Here is a 19853-nt window from a genome sequence, read left to right as displayed (position 1 = left end):
GGTACACGAACGACGCCGGGTGTACTCTTCTTGTTCGAATCTGCTATAGGAGTTGAGCTGTTCCCGAAGTTAGGCGCACTGCCAATACCCTAATTATTCGTAGACCGTTAAACCCGTTTAGTACATCGATTTGGCAATCCCTATCATTTTTCGATATATAAAACCTTGTAGGGACACACCATAGTATTTTTCTTAATATATATCTTCTGTACTTTGGCAAGACTTCTACCGACGATACTGACCGTTATCCTATTGTTTCAAATCTTTGCATTTTCAGTCTTTCTTATGCGTTAATATTTGACGAGTACGTAGTTTCTAATGTTATTTATTTCACGTGTAATAATCTATTGATACGAAAATTACTTTAGAATCTTGATAATGTAAAGATGAAAAGATAAAAGCTAAAAGTTTGCACGTTAGGAACTTGTTCGATGAAAATCCTTTTTTTTTTTTTTTTTATCGCTTTCATGAAACTTTAAACAGTTAGAATAAATGAAGTAAGTACATTGTACTTTTTAAACGAACCAAATACGGTTCTTACCATCGAAATAAGATTTATTAAGGATTGTTGAGAAATTAATTTATATTAAAAAAACAAAAAAACAAAAATGACTTAAAGAACAGACACGCGTTTAATTTATTTGAGAAAAAAAATAGAAAAAATAAATATATTATTTCCACGGGCGATATAAGCAATTTATTTGAAAACTTATCGTACTCATCAAAATGTTTTTATTTCGAAGAAAAAGGAGAAAAATATTTCTTGGTTATGCCCAACTTTCGCGTAGTTTCTTTAAAAGTCCGCGGAAAGAAAAAAAAAATAATTTACCAAACGAGGAAAAAAAAACATCGTTATTTTATAGTTTAATAAAAATAGACTTTGGGCTAAGAGAGAGAGAGAGAGAGAGAGAGAGAGTAAACTTTTACGATCGTCGAAACTACTTACGCGTTTGAAGTAAATGGAGAAAGTACTAAATGACAGATTCAATTATACCGTCGTGCTTCGAGGAGCAAAACGGCAAGTTTAATTCAGGAAATATCTTGATGTGAAGTTCACTTAGCTAATAGAGTATTATGGCTGACAGTAATATAGCTCTCCTGCATACCTGGAAACTTCGATTACACTTTGCTATGGCCAGAATACGACGTTGGTCAAAGCTTTTGCCATAAAACTAATCCCTTGTAAGATCGTCTGTAAGCTTCCGTGGTTGAATGCATTATATACATGATAATAGCGTATCCTTTAATCCAAGACTTTTCCTTTTTCCAGATCAAATTTGTACTGTAATACTATGACTACTATACAACACTCTTTGGTGGTTTAGTCTGTCTCGCAAAACGTATTAACAAGCTACTCGTCTCTCTATGTAAAATATATTTCTCTCTCTCTCTCTCTCGTTTATACGTTTTATTTATCACCTTGATTTTTACGGTATTATACGCATATATCATAATATGTATATGTAATATATATAAAGGATAAAAGATATTTTCTAAATTATTCTTTTTCTTTGCAACACGTTTATATGTAAATATTATAAATGAATATTTCTGACTCCGTTCTCGAATTCTTAGCAATGCTTATTTTCTATATATATATGTATATTTAAAATAAATGTTTCTACGGTCATACCCGTATTTCTACGTAATAATTTTACAGTGGAAATATGTATCAGAGAAATACAAGAACATTTTCATATTTTATATATTCGAAATGAAAGTTCTAGTGTATTTGTCGACGTGTAAAATGTATTTGTTCGACGATATTTGAAATTGTAACGATATAATTTAACGGGAAATGTATTAGAGTCCTGTATCCGCGTACCGTATTGACATATTATTAGTTTACTTTTCTCAAGTATGATTTGAAATGAATATACGTTTCGTTTCTTTTGAATTACGGTTATTTTGTCACGATTATATATTATTCGTATTCTATGTCGAAACATTTTTATCATATAACAGTGTTTTATTATATTTTTTTGCAAATATACATTATTAAAAGTTAAAAGAACCTTACGATCATGAATGTTTCATTAACCTACTCGGTTTTAATGAAAAAGGGCATTCGTAGTATAACAATAATCTGAACTCGTAGATCCCAATGGTATAAAATAATGATAAAAATATTACGAGTAATAATGGGCCGCGTTATTTTCTATCATTTTACATATGCTTTAACTTTTTGTTCCGCGAGATGAATGCTCTTTCATCTCCCCTCTCCATTCAATCTTTCCCAGAGTATATGCAAGTATCTCGTTATAAAATTAATTAGACACAGTTAAGCGAGTAGAAGACAAGTTATTCGCATAAAAATAATAGTTCTTGTCAGAAACATATTTTAATATTTTATTCATAAGTCTACACAAGATAATCGATGAATTGTACGTTCAATTATAACAATACCGTCATTAAATAAATATAAATATTCAATGGAAAACGTAATAAATTGGAACAAATAAATATACATATATAGAATATATAATAACAAAATTTACATGATTTTATTTAAATATAATATATAACAAAAGAGTATAAAAATCGGGATTTAAAATTATCTACTTATAAGATATACAATTGTTCCTGAGAAAAATTTGAAAATAATTCATTTTTCAAAACTCTCACCTCCCAAAAAAAAAAAAAAAAGAAAAATCTCGCGTTTGAAAAAGCGAAAAACTACACGCTGCTTGTTGTCTTAAAACGTCGAAATATCCTCTTATGCTTATGGTCACTAGAGAAAATCTCATTAATAATTCATGAATAAATATAGATGACACGTCGAGAGTACTCGTTAATTGTTCAGCTGTCGTTCAAGACAAAACAGAACGGACAGAAAGTACAGGCAAACGTGGCCCGGCATATCATAATCGAATAAATTGACACGTTAAATGATACTCGAATAACTCATTAATTCGAACATTTGAATCCAATTTCGTACCTACTCTTTTTTCCTATTTTTTTTTTTTCTTTTTTCGGCACCAATAACAATCGGTTGATAAAAATAAAGAGAAATTGATTTTTCATTGGCAAATTCGTTACAATAATATCACGGATAATAACCGTGATCCACCTATAACAACGAAGCCTACGAAAAAAATCGCAAGAAATAAAAATGTATGTGTGTCACGAGCCTTATCTTAAGTTCTCGTGCCAAAAGCAATTAATCGTTACGATTAAGATCGGAATCGGATCGGATCGGGATGAAACAAAAGTTTCTCGTCGCCTCGAAGAAGAAGAAGAAGAAGAAGAAGAAGAAGAAGAGAAACTCAACGAAGTAAAACCGTTTCCTGAACTCGAATTCTATGATGGCAAAAGGACAGAAAATTCGGCGATCGTTTTCTTCGAAATTCTTCTTCCTCTTCGAATCGATTTCCCCCACCCCCCCACCCATCCACGAACCGGATATTATCGCATTCGGGGCAAAAGCTCGCGTCTGGAAAGTCGCTAAGTCGTTTCGCGAACTCTAGGGACATTTTGCTGACGTAATCGAATGTAATTACGAAAGATAGATAAAAGGAAAAAAAAAGAAAAAGAAAAAAATGTGCTTAAGAGAGAGAGAGAGAGAGAGAGAGATAGGGAAATTCGTTTGGAAATTCAACGTCGAATTTTATTCGCAATAAATTTTCGTCAATTATTTAAATATATTATCTCATACGAATAGTTATCTCCATTAATCGAATGTTTATTTATCTTCTTTTGTTAGAACCGTTGTATAAGTCTCATTTTTCTTTCGTAACCTGACTGACATACGGATGTACACGGTATCATTATCGTAGATCAACGGGGGGGAAATGATGATGCGTTGCGAAGAAAAATCTACCATCGCGATTTTTCGTTTCTCTTTCTTTTTTCTGTTCTTTTTTTTTTTAATCCAAGCCAGAAACCCCGGTGAGAAGAACGAAGATTAATGCTCCACTTTGATTGACTTAGGTGTATGGTTTAATAACGCATAACTGAGTTCTGGATAGTAGATTAAGAGAAATGCGTGGCAATGTCTTTTTTTTTATATATCCAACGATGCAAATCATGTCGCAGGTAATCACTCTGTTTTTTATTTCTTTTTTGACTAATTCACGAAATAAAGAGTGGTGTATATAAGGGTAATAAATAATTCAAAATGGAAAACACCGAGGACGGAACAGATAGACCGTCATAATCATTTGTATACGTCTAACGATTAGCACAAGGTATAAATATATTAATTAGAAACATAATTTGTTAGATATCACATTCACTGTCATCTAAAATATATGTTTGAACATGTAACATTACATATGTAAGCTCTCTATGGAAGATGATATACATCAGGAATTTCTCTAAGGTATAGTTGAAGGATCCAATCCACTTTGATCTCGGAAGACTTTAAGAAAAGTCAACACGCGTGGATCTAAGGTACGATGATGATGAAGTTTCGTGAAACGTGAAACGGCCAGACTGGAGTCTGAATATTTAATCGAATTTTGCTTTAGTACGAACGCAGAGTGAATACGTTGACCAGTTTGAATTAGTCTCGCTGCTCCATTACGCGCGATGAATACTTCAACAGTACCGCATCCTGAGGTAATTTACTAAAATTGCCGTCCAACAAAGTCGACGCGTCGTCTGTCCATTAGAAGAATTTTCTCCATGACGTCGGCGGTGGTTGCCCGACTGGAAGAGACCAACTAACATAAACTCTACTTGGCTCGGTGCACTACATAAAAGAAGATAAAACTTCTCCGAAGTAAGCTCTTTCCGATTTTAAGTGTCTCTCATGAAAACGTTTCGTGTTTACGTACCTACGTGCCTTTCTTATTCCTTTCTTATTCTCTCTCTCTCTCTCTCACTATTTTTTCGCCCTTTAATCGTAAGAAATCCCTTTCCTACTTTCCTCCTCTCTATTTTTTCCTTTCCTATTATCTTACTTCTTCTTTTTTTTTATCCCTTTTCTTTCTTATTCCTTCTTCAGTTTCATGACATTTCGAGTGATTTATATCGCTTCAATTACGCCGAGTGAAATTCCATGTTATGTACTGACAGGTTATGGGCTCTTCCACGATGAGCGCATTGGCAAAAAATATCTGCGGTATTAACTCGTCCGTCCCGGTCGAATTAAATCGTTGATAGAAATTCCATGCAAATTTTATCGAATTAATGACGGTCATCGGGACAATTAATATCTCTCCTCCTATTCGGAAAAATCGATATCATCGACGCGTTCGAAAGAGAGTTTCGGGTTGTGGGGGGGAGAGGGGGAGTGGAAAGGGTGCAGCAATGCAATTCTTTGATTCTGAGAATCTCGAGTCTTCTTTTTTTGTTTTATCTTGACCAGTTTTTTCCGAGCAAAAACGACAACACTGCGAGTTCTCTTCGATTCTCGTGTTAGTTACATTGATTGCGAACGGAATGAAAGATAGAAAAACTAAGAAAAGTCAATCTATTATGAATGATAGTACTGGGGGACGACAATACTGAAAAACGGAAAGTCAATTGCCTGATGCGAAACTTCAGGATGGGAGGAAAAAAGTTAGTATACCTCTGTTAAATAAATTATGGAGGAGGAAGTTCGTTTGTCGTATAAATAATGCAAGCTAGCGATAAATTGGTAATTCAAGTATAGATTTCTGTCTCTCTCTCTCTCTCTCTCTCTTTCGTATTGAAAACATCAACGTTGGATGTTATTAACGTAATAGTATACACTTTGATTACGTTTTATCTTTTCGATGATTAAACTCTGGCAATGATAATACGCTACGTTATAATCCTCCACCGTTGTACCGTTTACGAAAACTCTAAACTTTTGTTTCAAGGCTAAATTCAGTCCGCCGAATTGTCATATAAATTACATCTTTTGTATTCGTTCGTTGGTTCGTTCGTTCGTTCGTTCGTTCGTTGGTTCGTTCGTTCGTTCGTTCGTTCGAACGTTTGTTCGTTCATTCGAAATTTTCCGAACAAATACATAGGCCAAATCTACTGAAAGCTTTCACTGTTTCAATATTGAACATTTTTATTTAAATAATATAATTGATATAAAGTAAAATATAATAAACTATTAGAAAAAACAAAACAAAACAATATAATTGAACAAATATAAAAATATGCAATTGTAAAAAAAGATTTTCAATGTAATTTTAACTAAAACATTTTTAATATAATATATACATATATATATTTTATAGTTATAAGAAAATTACTGACCCAAGAAAATTGATAAAACGAGTGTGTGTCTGTGGGAAGGGGGAGAGGGTTAAATGAACGTAAGATAATTAAAGGAAATAAGGAAAAAGAAGAAAAATGATAAGTTAGATAACAATGAGGATAACAAAGGGCTGCGTGCAAACTAACAAATTTTCAAGGGTTCAAGCTCGTTGGGAAGCGGTCGTAGGTGAAATGAAGTTAATCCTGGGGCAAGCCTAACGCAATATATATTGTCTTAGGTGTCACATTATTACGGATAGCATAAGCGACTCTTGCGGCGGTCCTCTCTGCTCTATGTGTATGTGAGTGTATGTGTGTACCTATGTGTCTCTCTCTCTCTCTCTATCTCTTTCTCCTTCTCACTTGTACTCTCTCCCTCGAGACCGTTATCTTCTCCTCTTGGTGCATCTGCTAGACTACCGGGTAATACGAGTCTCGTATGTAAATTCTATTCTGATTAACATCCTCCGGCAGCAAGGTTGGAAAAGGGATGGGGGTACCTATTCCAGTACAACCACGGGAAAGATCTTACACGAACAAGGGCAGCGGCAAGACAACCCTTTACCTTACCGTCTACCTACCTACCTTTCTACTTGCCTACTTTCCACGAAACACGAATTAGGCTGCCACCCTCAAATTTTCATCCCATTACTCGATGTTACTTCTACTCGAGCGCGTACATTATTGTCACTCTGTTTACCAAAAAGGAATATTCTTGTATTGTTCGCACACAATTGCACGTACACGGATTAATAGTTAATTCAAAACCGTGCACACGATAATATCGCGTTAAACACGTGTTGTTCAATTGTAAATACGAGATAACAATTCTATTGGAAAATAATTCATAATAAAAAGATCCCGTTATAAAGTACGATGCAGCAACTTTGATATATGAAATATACACAAAAGTAGGTATTTAACAGAGAAAACTTTGTTAGATGATTCATTTTTTAATACCTTTTCTCTTCAGCTAAGATTTTCTTCTTTTGTAAGAGTTATGGATTTTAGAGGAAGCCCCGAAGCACCGTGTAAACTTTGTACACACTCGTACAAGATTTTGCTAACATAAGAATGACGAGTTTCGTGGAAAGAGAGGGGTGGGGGTGAGTTTGCTAGATAGCCACTGACATCTCTCTTTCTCTCTCTCTCTCTCTCTCTCTTTCTTGCCTTATCTATATTTACCTTATCTTTTTTACTTTTTTCTTCTTCCATTTATTTCGTACTGAGATATAAATTATTTAGAACGAGTCCAAAATATCGCGCACTCTTCTCAAAAGTCTCGACGCCTACCATACTTATATATATATATATCCCCCCTCCCTCCCTCCCTTCCTCCTCTCCAATGGGAATATCGCTCATATTTTTTTAAATGCATTTTCGTTTGTCTTCGAGGAGAAATACGCGCGCTATCTCGGAAAATGTGAGAAACGTAGTAGGATCTCTCTAAGAGTTGGGAAGAATGAGGCAGAAAAGAGGGTGAGAGTGAGGGTGAGGGTGTAGTAAGAAGGCGGAGTACGAACTCCCCTCTCTCCCTCCCAGCACCCCGCTTCGATTCACCTAACAATAAACTTTCGCGGTGCGCTGTCATTTAGAACGTCGCAAATCTCTAGCCAAGCACCAAATAGGAAGACCAAGAAGCCTTTCTTCCTTTCCCTCCTTCCTTTCGTTCCTTCCTTTCCGAACCACCGTACTGCACCCAACGAAAATGAAGTGTCCGTTATCCCAAGAGCGTGGTATAATTTTGCCCTAGCACGAGATTCACGTCCGTACTACCGCCTTTTGCTTTCTTCTTCTTCTTCTTCTTGCTTTACCACCCCCCCCATCCCACCCCAACACACCACACCCCACTTTTCCTCCCTATCGTTGTCGATTCTCTCTGGACTTAGTACAAATCTATGTAAGTATGTGTCTACGTACCTATGTACGTGTGTACCTAAGTGTACGTGCAACTGTGTGTTCGCTTTTTGGAAGGGAAGTACGTGACGTTGGAAGTAATGTCGAGTCTAGAGAAATATCGCGTATTCGTAGTAACTCAGTCCCACCCCCACCCACTCCCCCACCCCTCCTTCTTTCCACCACCATCCCACTCCTATTTTTCCATTCTTTGTGGAAGGAAAGAATTTCGATGAAAAGAGAGGCGTGTCGAACTTACTTCTATTCTAAGGATGTTCACAATAAGTTCAAGTTCTGATGGAATGGTGAACAAAAAAAATAGAAAACTTGACTGAGTTAGTTAAATCATTTTATTTATATATTCTATCGTTATAAAATAAGTACTATATATATATTTTTAATCTAGATTATCATAGACGATTCGCAAAGTAAACTACGAATATAATAATGTAGATTTTTATACGAAGTTTATTCGCGTTAATTAGCGCAGATAAGTAGTCGAATGGAAAACATCGCGTTTGAAATTATTTTTTTTCTTTTTGTTTTTTTTAATAAAATATCTTTTAATTATTTCTCGGTTATCGCATCGCACGGTTATATTTATTCAATAGACTACTGACTACGTCTTAACGATAAGGCCCGGAAACATAAACAACAGGACACTGGGAACTTGCCTCTGAGGAAGGTATCCCTTCGCAGGATTATATCCAAGGAAAACAATTTGCGCTACTATCTTTTAGAAAGTTCCTGAACATGCAAAACAAGAAGGAAAACATTATTGCAAAATATATAATAAAAATTTCGTTGCAATAAATTTTAACAAATTGTTGCAAATTGTTATTGCATTTTGGATTATTTTTGATTGATTAATAAGAGATATCATATTGTAGAATTTTCGAAAATTTGTTTCGAGGAATATGTTTCAATTAAAGAATTGATTGGCATCTTTGAAAACTAATTATATTTAATTATTAATTATAAAATATGAACAACAAAATAAAAATTAAAATTTATTCATTGAAAACACGGACTCCTACGAGTAGAAAATATTTTCCCTTAATTCGTTATACTCCATTATGTTTGAAGCTTTAATTAAAGATACCATTAAGCTCAGCATCAGAAAGCCTAATGCATCGTTCTAGCTTTAGCCCTTATTAACCTACTGTAATCTTATATATTTTAAGCCTGGGATATGATGTCCGACAAGAACACGATAATACAAATATGTTAACAATAATTAATGCTCGTCTCAAATGTAGATAATTAATCAAAGATAAATACTATCTATAATATCCTGATTAAATTCCAATAATACGTATAACATACTTTATATTCGATAACATTAACTTTGTAGTATTAAATTCCATAGATATGAATTTAAATTTGAAAAAGTGCTAAAAAAAAAAAAACAAAAGGATCGTCGAAATTGTGTATAATTACTTATGATAATTAACAAATACAATAATTGTTGAAAATTATCGAAATTGATTAGAATAATTTCTACACCAGAAATCGAATAATATCGATAATTCGTATATAATATAAATCTGAAGTTTAATCAAGAGTTTGATAATGTTTTTCAGATATATACATCTCTCTCTCTCTCTTGTTATAAAAATTTCGATTAAAAAAAAAAAACCTTTACAAAGTTATTACAGTCGGACAGGGACGACGATTAACCGCAGATTACCTAACATCAATAAATTCTTAACGAGTTTGAATTGTGAACTTTTGCGACACTCTATCTGTCTGTCTCTCTCTCTCTTTACGACTAACTACTACCATAACTCGTTCAAGTATCGTTTCGACTCGTTAGGAAATAAACTGCCAATGAAGTTGGCCCACTGGCTCAAACATAAGACGAAAAGTATGAGAACAGTGAAATCAAGGTGGGGGTGGGGGTTGGTAGGAGTAGAGAAAACGAGAAACTAGAAGAAGAACTTGACGAGGGGAACAGTTCTGAGTTAGTCGTATATCTAGACTAGTAAACTGACGTACTTAAGCTAAAAGTCTATGCCAACTATAACATTCACATCCAGAAACCTGTTTTATATTTATTTTCATTATTTTTCTTGTCTCTTCGCCCGTCTCTTTATATTTCCCTATCTTTTTCTCTATTCTCTTTTTTTTTTTACGTAGAAAACATTTTCCTACTATCCTTTCACTCCTCAGCACCTACCACTTATTTCTTCTTCTTCTTCCTCTTCTTCTCATCTTTTATCTTTATCCTTCTACTAGCAGCCATAGTTCTCGTTTCCTGTTTCAACACGATCCTCGACTACTTCCAAAATTTTACTCACAGTAGCACAAATTCCATGCTGCTTTAGAGGCTTTGCAAACGTCTTTTCAACGTCTTTTTTGCTCATACCTTCCCTTTCGTTCCTTTTCCTTTCTCTCCTGTTGTATTCTCCCTCTCTCTCTTTCTACTTTTTTCTATTTTTTTTTTTCTATTTCCCTTACTCTCCTTCGGCCAAGGAAAATCCTCCCACAACGAGTACTTTTGCCATTTACAATCGAAATGTTAAATAAGCGAAGGGACAAAAGTACGGCACGCGTACCCTACCCTCACCCCCCTCCTGCTCACCCTTCAGTCTTCGCAGTTCCTTCGTCGTTTTCATGATCCGAAGACTTAAAATTTTCAGCCTCTCAGCCTTTAGGGATTTAGAGATTTCAACGAGAACGGGACAAGGGACGGAACAACGATTCGATAACAGTGAAGAACGGTCCGGATTAACTAGGATAGACAGAGGGGTGGGGGTGTTAAGGGGAGGAGGAGGTTAACCTCGTCGCGTGATCAAAACGATCCATTATACGGTGAGAGATTTTTTTTATTTTATTTTTTTTTTTTTTTTTTTTAAATTCCGAATCGCCGCTATCCTCTCTATTGTGTGTCGAGAGGAATATTGTTGTTATTTTTTTGGTAAAACAAGTTACATTCGAAATATGATGAAAGAGATTTACGATCAAATAGAGGGAAGGGGGGAGGGATTTATCTCATATTATCCAACCTTTTTATTTGATATTTTTCCAACGGGATTTTCTCCTCCTTCTTCTTCTTCTTCTTCTTCTTCTTCTTCTTCTTCTTCTTCTTTTCTTTTATTTTAATTAACATTATTTTTATCGTTGTAATATCGTTCTCAAGAAAACGCGTTGTCTGGTAAATTGACGTTACGTTGAAATTAAAAGAGAAAACAATAAATTTAATTATCCTAGCGCTTGTATAATATATATATAAAAAAATAAAAATAAAAAATATAGAAGCCATAATAAAATTTGAAAAAATAAATAAGAAAAAAGAATGTCGAACAGTTGGCTTGCACGCAAGTAAAGAGGAACGCAATTAGACGTTCTAACAAGGTTTCCACCCGTACATCAGCATTGTTCAGAGTCCTGAGGTAAAATAAACCTCCTTTTGCCAGATAGAAGAATGAAAGTAGAATGAAAAACGAGAGACGCTATCGTGAGAATGAAAAATCGTTATCGCCAGATGAAGGAACTTTAATTCACTGGTAGGTTTTATGGAACTGTCATGAACGATGTTTGTCATACGATAGAGGAGACTACTACTATTCGCGAGCACTTTCCTGTTTCCACCTTCGTCGTGCCGATGAATACACCGGCTACATCAATAAAGTTTATTTTAACTTGTAATCACAAAAAGCGTCCAGTTAAATTAAACTTTGTTTATCAAACCGTAGCCCAGATCTCCATATTTCGCATCGGCTAACTTTCCATATTCGGGATTGTATGATTCAGTGATATTTTTTTCTTCTTTTACTTGCCTTTCCTTTTTCCGAATATTACTACAAATAGCTCGTATATATATACTATGCACGCACAAAAGAAAAAAGAGGAAATAGAGAGGGCAGCTCAGATATTATTGAATCTCAATTACGAATAATAATAATAATCGAGATATTTGAATTCGTTATTAAAAAGAATAAGAACCATTTGTTTTTGATCGAAAGTACAATTATCCCCTCTTTGTGAGAACGGAAAAAATAATAATATAAAATCGAATAAATACGAATTTATATATTTTCATGATTTAGATAATAATAGAAAACCGAGTTTATTTTTCTTATCGAAAATATAATAATGTGATTGTTAACAAAGAACACGTTACGAATTATAAAAATAGTAATCTGACATTGTTTAATAATCGAAATTAAATGATTCTCTTCTCGCAGCCTCGCCTTCTTTTCCATTCGTTCATTTCCAATTTCAAACGATCAAATAATTCGACGAATTCGAAAGCGGAAAAAACAAATGAAAATATATCATTTGACTCGTGTAACAATTTACCGGTAAGAAGACAAACATCTGGCTACTGGTATAATGTTTGAAAATGATTAAAAAGATTTGATACGATCAGACGCGACTTTCTAATATCAGGTGTCTCATCGATCACAGGTTTGCAGCATGTAAGGAAGATTTTTCCCATAAAATAAGATGGAAAAGAGATGTAATGAAAAGTGGGAGAGGGGGAGAGGGGTGAGACACGTTGTTAAATTTGTAATATAAAAGATAGAAATACGATAGAAAATCATTGTGTTAAAAGAATAATAATTTGTACTTTTAGATTAAATCTAATTTACCTTGAAACCAGAAAGATTCGAGACGACACAGGCAAGTACAGCTTCTCGGCCCACCGCAACTGTCACATTTGAAATCGACTTGTTAAAGGTCGGCAAATCTGAAACAATGTGACGTTGTCGTTCGATTAAACAATTTCAACGTTAAATTAACGTAATCAATAATGATATTATTCGATACAGGTACTATCGATCATTTCTCGTATTCGCTAATTCAGATTATTAACGAATGTAATAGTCTTGTTTGATCACGACATTCGAGTCTATCACGATATTACCGAATGAGAAAGAGAGACAGAGAGAGAGAGAGAGAGAGAGATGTCTCTTTGACATGAATTAGAATTGTACTTGTTATTGGAATTTAGGGAAATTAAACTATGTATATATATACCTAGCTTTTAACTCGTGCTTTGAATAACGTAATTGTTATATTAATGAGAGATTATAAGATTGTACATACACGATATTCACTAATATTATCATACTTTATTATTATTAAATATAAATACACTAAACAATATATCTACTTCTCTCATATCTTTTGTCGAGAAAGGATAACAACGATTGTTAATTAATAATAACAAGATATATATATTGATTTGTTTAAAAATAAAACGATCCTTAGCTAATAATACGCTTTCTAATCATAGAGAGATTTAATATCATCCTAAAACGATTCACATGATGGATATCTCTAACTCGATTACGCATAATCTTACTCCTAACATGGCAAGAGGATAGGCCGAACAAGTGCAGGCTTGGTATTGCGTCTGTATTGCGTAGGTAATACTCTCTGGCGCAGAATTTAGGTGGGGGTCTCTTGGTATAAGGGAGCGAGAGAGAGAGTGAGAGGGAGAGGGAGAGGGAGACAGGGTTGAGCCCTGGTGTGCGCCAACAGATAAGCACTGATCCCAATTACACGTTGAGGCAAAGCGGTTCCCAAGCTGAGCGGATCACGGATTATTGACTCCGGCACGATTACCCGTACGGTGGTGGCAATACAATCGAAAGATCAATACATCTTCGACTTTTGCTGCTTTCCAAATTCCTCTCTCTCACTTTCTGGAAGAATACACGCATGCACGCATCGATGTAGCAGGATCTTCTCTTCGGTGATTCACCGTCAAAATAGGAGTGAAAGGCCTCCTTTCCGATTGATTAATAAAACCGCGAAACAATTTCTCTACCCCAACTCCCCCTCCCACTTTATCACACTTTGACGCATTATTTATCCCCGATGATACGGAATTGTCGATGATTGAAAGTATATCAGGTGATCAACGCGAGTCAATTATTCAGCTCGCTGTCTCGTGAAAACGATCCTTTCATTGATTTACAACAATCGGATAAATTTGAAAACCACTGGGTGGAAAACGACGCATTTCCTCTCAGGGATTGTACCACCGCATCGCATCGCATCGCATCGCATCGCGAGCTATGGAGAAAAAGAGAAAGAGATAGAACGTGTGTGTATCTGTGTATCTGTGTGTGTGTGTGTGTATCTTTGTGTATGAAAGAAAAAAGATTCACTTCGTTTCATGCCAATACCTATCTTAAAGTATCGATCATGAACGTTTTGGCAGAGTTGGCACGTTTCGTACGTATATATCTAGTCGTTCCTTTTCATTCTTATTATTGACGATTACTAAAACTCCTCGGGCTTTTATATATATAAAATATATAGGTATATAAGAGTTCCTTTTATAGATAAGAGTTCATTTAATGATCGATAAAATCGGCAATTCGAGTAGTCGGTGGTACTACGAGTAAAGAGTACTGCGAGAATAATTGTAAACTCGTAAACACGAATCTCGATGAGAAAAAGTTTTGAAGCGTATTGTCGTGAGGAGCACTAATTAACATTCTACAATTCGTCGACGTCTCTCTCTCACTCTCTCTCTCTCTCTCTCACTTTATTTTCATAAATTTTCTATCGAGTACCGCAATTAAAAATCCTTCAATGAGGTTCTACACTTAAAAAGAAATAAAAAATCAAATCGAACTCACGGTAGTTCCCCCTCGGTATTTTTTATATAAACCTTTATCAAAATAAAAATATAATAAAATTTATAATATATATAATATATAATAAAAATATATAAATAATATATAAATAATATATAAATATATATATATTGTTGTATCACATATTGTTACAAAGATATTACGATAAAAATATATATAGATACGAATAAATCATGTTTCGGAAATACTTTCTCTCGAAACAAAATTGCTGTCAAGTTTGTACTTGTGAAGAAAAGAAAATCTGGTCATAAAAATATTTCCAATTTGAATTGACGGTTACGTACGTACTTGCTCTCGATATTGAGTAATTTTTTTTTATTGATTATTTCAAAATTAGATAAATTAAAATAAACTCAAACGCGATGTATGATTATGATTAAGAAAAATAATAATTTCATAGTACTACAATTAACTTTCAGAACAAAGATAAGGATGCGTTTAACTTCGCGTATACGTTTCATAGAGTATACAAGAATATCACGCTGAGTTACTTGTTTTCACGTTTCTCAGTTTAACGCGTTAACATTTCTTCTTGAAAGAGAGAGAGAGAGAGAGAGAGTACAGACACAAGTTAGTTTTCCTTCAACAGGAATTGTACAGGGTGTCGTCGTTTCCACGCAATGTCGAGAAGTTAAGGATAGACAATGGAAAAGTTATATATCCGAAGAGGTATTATTACTCGACGTTAAGCAATGCAAATTTGACCGTATGCTTACCTATGTATATCTGTGTGTATATGTGTAGTAGTAGTAGTAGTAGTTGGAGTCTAATACTGACTAAAATATCATGGTAGCTATTTATCCTGGCACTGAATTTGCTAAATAATAAAGAAAAGAAAAGAAAAGGAAAAAAAAAAGACCAAGATTTTGGCATTGAAGGTAAATTGACTATCAAATATTCATGGTATAATAAATGAAAGATAAAACAAAACAACTATTCGGATGCAGATGCAGATACAGTTAGAAAGATTGATTATTTCTTTTCGTTCGTACGAACTAATTATTATAGATCGATAAAAAGTTCGTTTGATACGTACAAAAGGAATATCATCAACCATTATTGATAATGAACATGCAAATGCTTTGGAAACTGTGCCAAGTCCAATTCTCTTTCTTCTCTATCTCATTCTGAAATAAGTGTTTGTTGAACTCTCTCTCTGTCTCTCTCTCTCTCTATTTCTCTTCGGGTTTTATTTTTATACCATTGAAAGATATTCCGTTATAAAATTACGATCGAATAAAAATTCATTTAAAATACAAAATTTAATCGTTTCTAAGATCGATCGAATTAATATCGATATCAAATGCAACGAATACAAGTTTCCCTTAGAGGAGGAATACACATCCTCCGTTTCACAATACCGATCCGAAAGAATGCATATTTTGACTTGGAAAACGTAGCGACCTCAATCCTTGAAAATCTATTCGGCAAGAGATACACACACACACACATATATATATAGTATATGTTTACACCGAACAAGATGAAAACCGACATTGAATAAACAAGTCCGTCTTCTTGGGCTACGGATGATAAAACGATGAATAGAATGAAGTCGTATAGCAGAATAGGAGCTTTAGAAGCACGTTCGGTGCGAGCTTTTCAAGTACTCAAGTTGTAAACTATTGAAACAATCGACACATGGTCATTTGTGATATAATACTTTTGTCGTATCTATGAAGGGGTGAGAATAGACAAAAAATTATAAAAAAAATAAAGTAGATAAAGAAAGAACGAAAGAGAGATAGAGAGAGAACGAGAAAAAGGATAAAATAAAAGAGAGAGAGAGAGGGAAAGAACAATAGAGACAGAAAGAGAGAGAGAAAAATAGATTCGAAACAGCACAAGTGATCGCGCAAACTCTTCCCGATGATTAATCGTCGCCGAACAGGAAATAGGATTATTGTGTACTGACAACAATAAATGATGTACGCACAATCACTCTAGCCCGCCCTTCTCTCACTATTTCTCTCTCTCTCTCTCTCACACATCTCTCACAAACTCGATTTCTCGATACGAACATTTCCATCACTAGCAGCATCGCCAGCCACCACCATCGTCTACCATCTCACGGAAATTCATGCTCTCTCTTTCTCTCCCCCCCCAACCCCATCCCAACCCACTTCACCCTCCTCCCTCTTTCATTCTCTTTTCTCTTATTCTCTCTCTCTCTCTCTTTCTTTTATACACACATACACACTCTTTCTCTTCTGTTGTATACAACCGAGACTCATTGTTTTACGACTGGTCTCCCGTTCAACATCGAAAACGAGCTTTGTCATCGACTGGCAAAAGGAGTTCTTCGGTAAAACGCGGAAAAAGGGATTTCCTGAAGGTCCCTGAGGCGCATCGACGACCATCGGAAAAGTTTCGTCTTACCTTGTCACACTAACCCGCCGGAACTTACAAAACTTTCAACGAAGACTTTAGACTCGACATGAGAAGAGTTATGATACAGGGCCGACTATAATGTTTCTAGGGTCGTCCTACGGTGAATTCTATGATATCGATATCGTTATTATCCTCGAACAAAAAAAGCAAATTAAATTGTGATTATATATAGTTAATAATAATGATTTTTAATTGAATATTATACGAAATTTGAAACATGATCTCGAGTCAAAAATATATTATCAATTAATTCGTATTTTGATTCTTTCGGGGTAATAATAATAATAATAATTAAATAAAAGTTTCAGTAATTATACGATTTTAGCAGAAAAAGATTGACAAGTGAAATATCTGAATATCTAATGATTGTTAATTATATAATAATTTATTAATTTCACAATGAAAATGATGAAAGATTTTAATAAAAATATACGACACGATATAATATAGATGTTTTCGTAGACGTTTTCTACCAGGTGGTAGCTAGCTTTTGTAGTAAACTAAGCTTGTACGTGTTTCTTCGACTTCCGGTGAGCGTAAAGTGGCCTCTGGCAGCATGGCCTCGGTGCTATCGGCACTATACTAGAGCTTCCTCTTACTCTCGAGTACTCGGCAATCTCGAGAGAAGCGTGATAATTTGATTGCCTAATGGTAAAAGCAAACAAGAGGTAAGACAAACGGCCTTTGCCACAGGGGGCATTCGAATAGTTACGAGCACAAAGGGCAAACATGGCTGGTCGGTTGAGTTCAGGGAAGGGGAAAGGTCTATAGATGCAACGAAGCTGCACCTAGACAAACCCCACAGTTGTTTCCATCTCCTCTTCTTCTTCTTCTTCTTTTTCTTTTTCTTTTTCTTCGCTTCATTCATCTCACTCTCTTTATTCTTTCAATCACTGCGTACACCTATTGTATGTTACTTATCGATTAACAAGAGTCTAATAATTAAATAAGAATTTTAATTCGTTAATAACTAAAAAATAATTTCCTATTGATAATTAGTTTATAGATTTAGGATAATATTTAACGTACGTTTATAATTAAAACGAGAAAATTTGAATGAATTTTTCTTCGAATATTATTATTCATTTTTTTTATTTTTTCTTTTTATTACGATATATTATTTTTAAATATCTCTTATGAATAAAATAGTAGAAAGTAAAAAGGATCTCGGTGACAGTTAAAATTCAGCGGATGTTATTTTCAAATATAAATTATGTACGATTTTATAGATTTTTTTTTTTCTACAAACCCCGCGACGCGATATCCATTTATTTTTAATAATAATAATAATAATAATAATAATAATAATAATTTCAGTGACGAATTTGTCGTCCGTTAGTTAAATCGCGTTTAAAAAAAAAGCTTTGTAAATTACTGCGATACTTTAATTGGTAATTGAAAAGTTTCAAAGATGCATTTGATAACAGAATTAGGAGCAACTCGATAACTAATGCACATTATCCCAGTATAATAAACGATTTCGATGTTCGAACATACTAACGCGTAGGATAATCTATCGCGATACACTCGAGTAGTTTTGGCTCGTAGGGTGGATGGATTCCATAGCTGCTAGTGGTTTCTGGGTGAGCTTGCAACCCTGACAATGCACCTGCACTTTCCTACGATTCGAAGAAAAAACATTTTTTTGTTCTTTATCTTTTTATCCTCGCAAAATGATTGCCCCCTCCCCCTCAAAATACTTTCATATTTTTTAAACGCGTAATAATAATTCGTAATAAATTTATTATCATTTTGAAATGTAAAATATATCCAAGAGTCATTTAAAACAACATCAAACTAACCAAATAGGAATTTATTTGAACATCTTTTGCAACATACAAATTTTTATGTTAAACGTGTATTATTAAAATATATTAATCCTAGGTAATAAAATATAAGCTCCGTTACAAATTCTTTTGTAAATACGAGTAGTAGGGTCTTGCGTTTTATTTCAGTAGAAACTTTTCGTCAGCTGTTTGAAGAATAAAGCAAAAGTTCTTCCCCGGTAAAGCGTTACCGGACCGCTTTATTTCTCTTCGTTTCTAAAACTAAGAAGTTACTTTCAAATTTAAAGCTCGATGGATGTCGGAAGCCCCATGCTAACCAATTAAGCTTCCCTCGAAGTCTTATATATATACACCTCAAAGAGGTGGCCAAGCCTCGTCGCGTTAAAATCTTACGGAGAAACTTTTTTTCACTTGTAAAAAATCTCTTTACCGATTTACCCCCCCCCTTCCCTCCCTCCCCTCCCCTTCCCCAACGCCCGGTCTGCGTAAATACGGCGCAATAAAAATTCTAACTTATGAGAGTTTGCGTTGAATGCAGCGAGTAAATAAGTAAATATGTACGTGATAAAAACAAAGCAGTTATAAATTTATATAATTAATGTTTAATAATATATATATATATATATTAAATTTGTACTATTTAATTAATATTAATAATTCATGTGTGTATGTTTTTTATAAACATTTGTGCTTACAAATTTCATCTTTAATAATAATAATAGAATGTATATGTGTAGTTTATTTCTGATCAATTGTTTTTAGTAAAATTACGATCATTATAAGAAATCCAATAACATATATAGAAAAAAAAAAAGTAAGTAATTAATTCTAGATTAAAAAAGGCGAAAGAAAATTTTCAACTCAAGTAACCATTGTCGCGAGTATACATCAAGATAATATCTGAATTGAAATTAATTATCCCTAGGAAGCACCAGGATCAGAGGGATACAACGCAAGCACAGGAAGATAGGCGGTAACGAAA

The 19853-nt window shown here is 34.2% G+C and overlaps 1 protein-coding gene across 4 annotated transcripts in view; it reads right to left on the bottom strand.

Annotated features, from left to right (window-relative positions):
- LOC122516584 (limbic system-associated membrane protein-like) overlaps window positions 1–19853 on the bottom strand; it is a 213359-nt gene that overhangs the window by 33455 nt on the left and 160051 nt on the right. For all 4 annotated transcript variants that reach the window (XM_043634523.1, XM_043634524.1, XM_043634522.1 and 1 more), the window contains exon 2: window positions 12672–12769. In XM_043634523.1, the coding sequence (XP_043490458.1) occupies window positions 12672–12769 (98 nt within the window). The remainder of the gene's footprint in view (window positions 1–12671; window positions 12770–19853) is intronic.

The sequence above is a fragment of the Polistes fuscatus genome, unplaced genomic scaffold (assembly GCF_010416935.1).
Source record: "Polistes fuscatus isolate 324 unplaced genomic scaffold, CU_Pfus_HIC Scaffold2, whole genome shotgun sequence".
Lineage (NCBI taxonomy): Eukaryota > Metazoa > Arthropoda > Insecta > Hymenoptera > Vespidae > Polistes > Polistes fuscatus.
Note: the sequence above shows the minus strand (reverse complement) of the source record. Positions and strands in the feature narration are given on the sequence as shown.